The sequence below is a fragment of the Eimeria mitis genome, genomic scaffold (assembly GCF_000499745.2).
Source record: "Eimeria mitis Houghton genomic scaffold, Emh_scaff774, whole genome shotgun sequence".
NCBI classification, from domain to species: Eukaryota; Apicomplexa; class Conoidasida; order Eucoccidiorida; family Eimeriidae; genus Eimeria; species Eimeria mitis.
In genome coordinates this window covers 6,012-7,558 of record NW_013575679.1, presented here as the reverse complement: position 1 = coordinate 7,558, position 1,547 = coordinate 6,012, and the positions used below count along the sequence as shown (strand labels likewise).

The window sequence follows — 1,547 nt, the reverse complement described above, 5'->3', positions numbered from 1 at the left end:
AAGCACAACAACAGCAGCAGCAGCAGGAGCAGCAGGAGCAGGAGCAAGTAAAACAACAACAGCAACAACAGCAGCAGCAGCAGCAGCAGCAGCAGCAGCAGCAGCAGGGGACTGGAACCCCAGCAGCAGCTGAAGGAGAAGAAGAAGTGAAGCGTTTCTTAGAGGAGAAAGGAAGAATAATAAAGGCTGATGAGTTGCCGGATTGGGTGTTAGCAGCAGCAGCAGCAGTTGAAGCAGCAGCAGCAGCAGAAGCAGCAGCAGCAGCCGAAGCAGCAGCAGACGCAGAAGCAGCAGCAGCAGCAGCAGCAGCAGCAGCAGCAGAGTCTGAAGGAGGAGGAGAAGTAAACTGGATGGTGAGGTCAAGAAAAAGAAGAAATATAATAAGACCTAATTATGCTGATGGTGTCAGTGAAAGTTTTTATATTCGTTTAGTTGAGAAACTAGAATATGGAGACATCACCGAGGAGGAGTTTCACGCATCGCTAGCCAGAGCAGCAGACAAACAAGCGACAAAAAGGAGACAAACAAAGACAACAGCTTCTCCTTCTCCTTCTCCTGCTGCTGCTGCTGCTGCTGGTGGTGGTGGTGCTGCTGCTGCTGCTGCTGCTGCAGCACAGGGAACAGCAGCAGCAAAAAAAAAACCACGCAGAGGGAGATACTCAAAGACTGCAGATATATTGCCTGAGTCAAACACAAACAGCAACGACAACACACAAGACAACGCGTCAGAGCAGCAGCAGCAGCAGCAGCAGCAGCAACAGCAGCAGCAGCAGCAGCAGCAGCAGCAGCAGAGTGCCAGAGAGGAGATGGAGGTCGAAGACTCCCCCATAGAACAAAGCCAAGACCCAGAAGTCTCCTCGCAAGCCAACACCAGCAGCTCCATCGCTAGCTAGCTAGCTAGCTAGCTAGGTGTATAGCTAGCTAGGCAGCTGTGTAACCAGCTAGCTAGCTAGCTAGCTGGCTAGCTAGCTGGCTAGCTAGCTAGCTGGCTAGCTAGCTGGCTAGCTAGCTAGCTGGCTAGCTAGCTAGCTGCGGGTGGGACATGCATTGGAGTTAGCGCTGTGGTGTATGTACACTCGAGGGCACTGTGCAGTGAACATTGCGGGCGTTTTGTCTTCTCCTCTTTTATTTATTTATTTATTTATTTATTTATTTATTTGTTTGTTTGTTTATTTATTTATCTTTTTGTTTACTTATTTTTATTTATGTTTTCCCTCAGAAGAGACAGATGCAGCTGTCTCGCTCTTTGTCTCTCCCTGCGAAAGCAACTCAAACCCTAAACCCTAAACCCTAAACCCTAAACCATAGAGACACCCCAACGAACCCCTGCATCCTTAAACTCTAAACCCTAAACCCTAAAACCCTAAACCCTAAAACCCTAAGCTGTATAGCATGAAGCCCTAGATCCTGTAACGCGAAACCCTAAACCCTAAACCCTAGAAGAGACTGTAGGCCGTGCTATCAGGGTTTAGGGTTTAGGGTTTAGGGTTTAGGGTTAGCGGAGACAGCTCCTCCAGCAATACTGCTGCAGCGAGTAGCTAGCCAAG

At 49.1% G+C, this 1,547-nt stretch overlaps 1 protein-coding gene across 1 annotated transcript in view; it reads left to right on the top strand.

The window, feature by feature from the left end:
• Window positions 1-893, top strand: part of EMH_0021870 (uncharacterized protein) — a gene marked incomplete at both ends in the record, with an annotated part of 1,875 nt that extends 982 nt beyond the window's left edge. The window contains one exon of the mRNA XM_013501851.1: window positions 3-893. Within this exon, the coding sequence (XP_013357305.1) occupies window positions 3-893 (891 nt within the window). The remainder of the gene's footprint in view (window positions 1-2) is intronic.
• Between the last annotated feature and the right edge of the window lie 654 nt (window positions 894-1,547).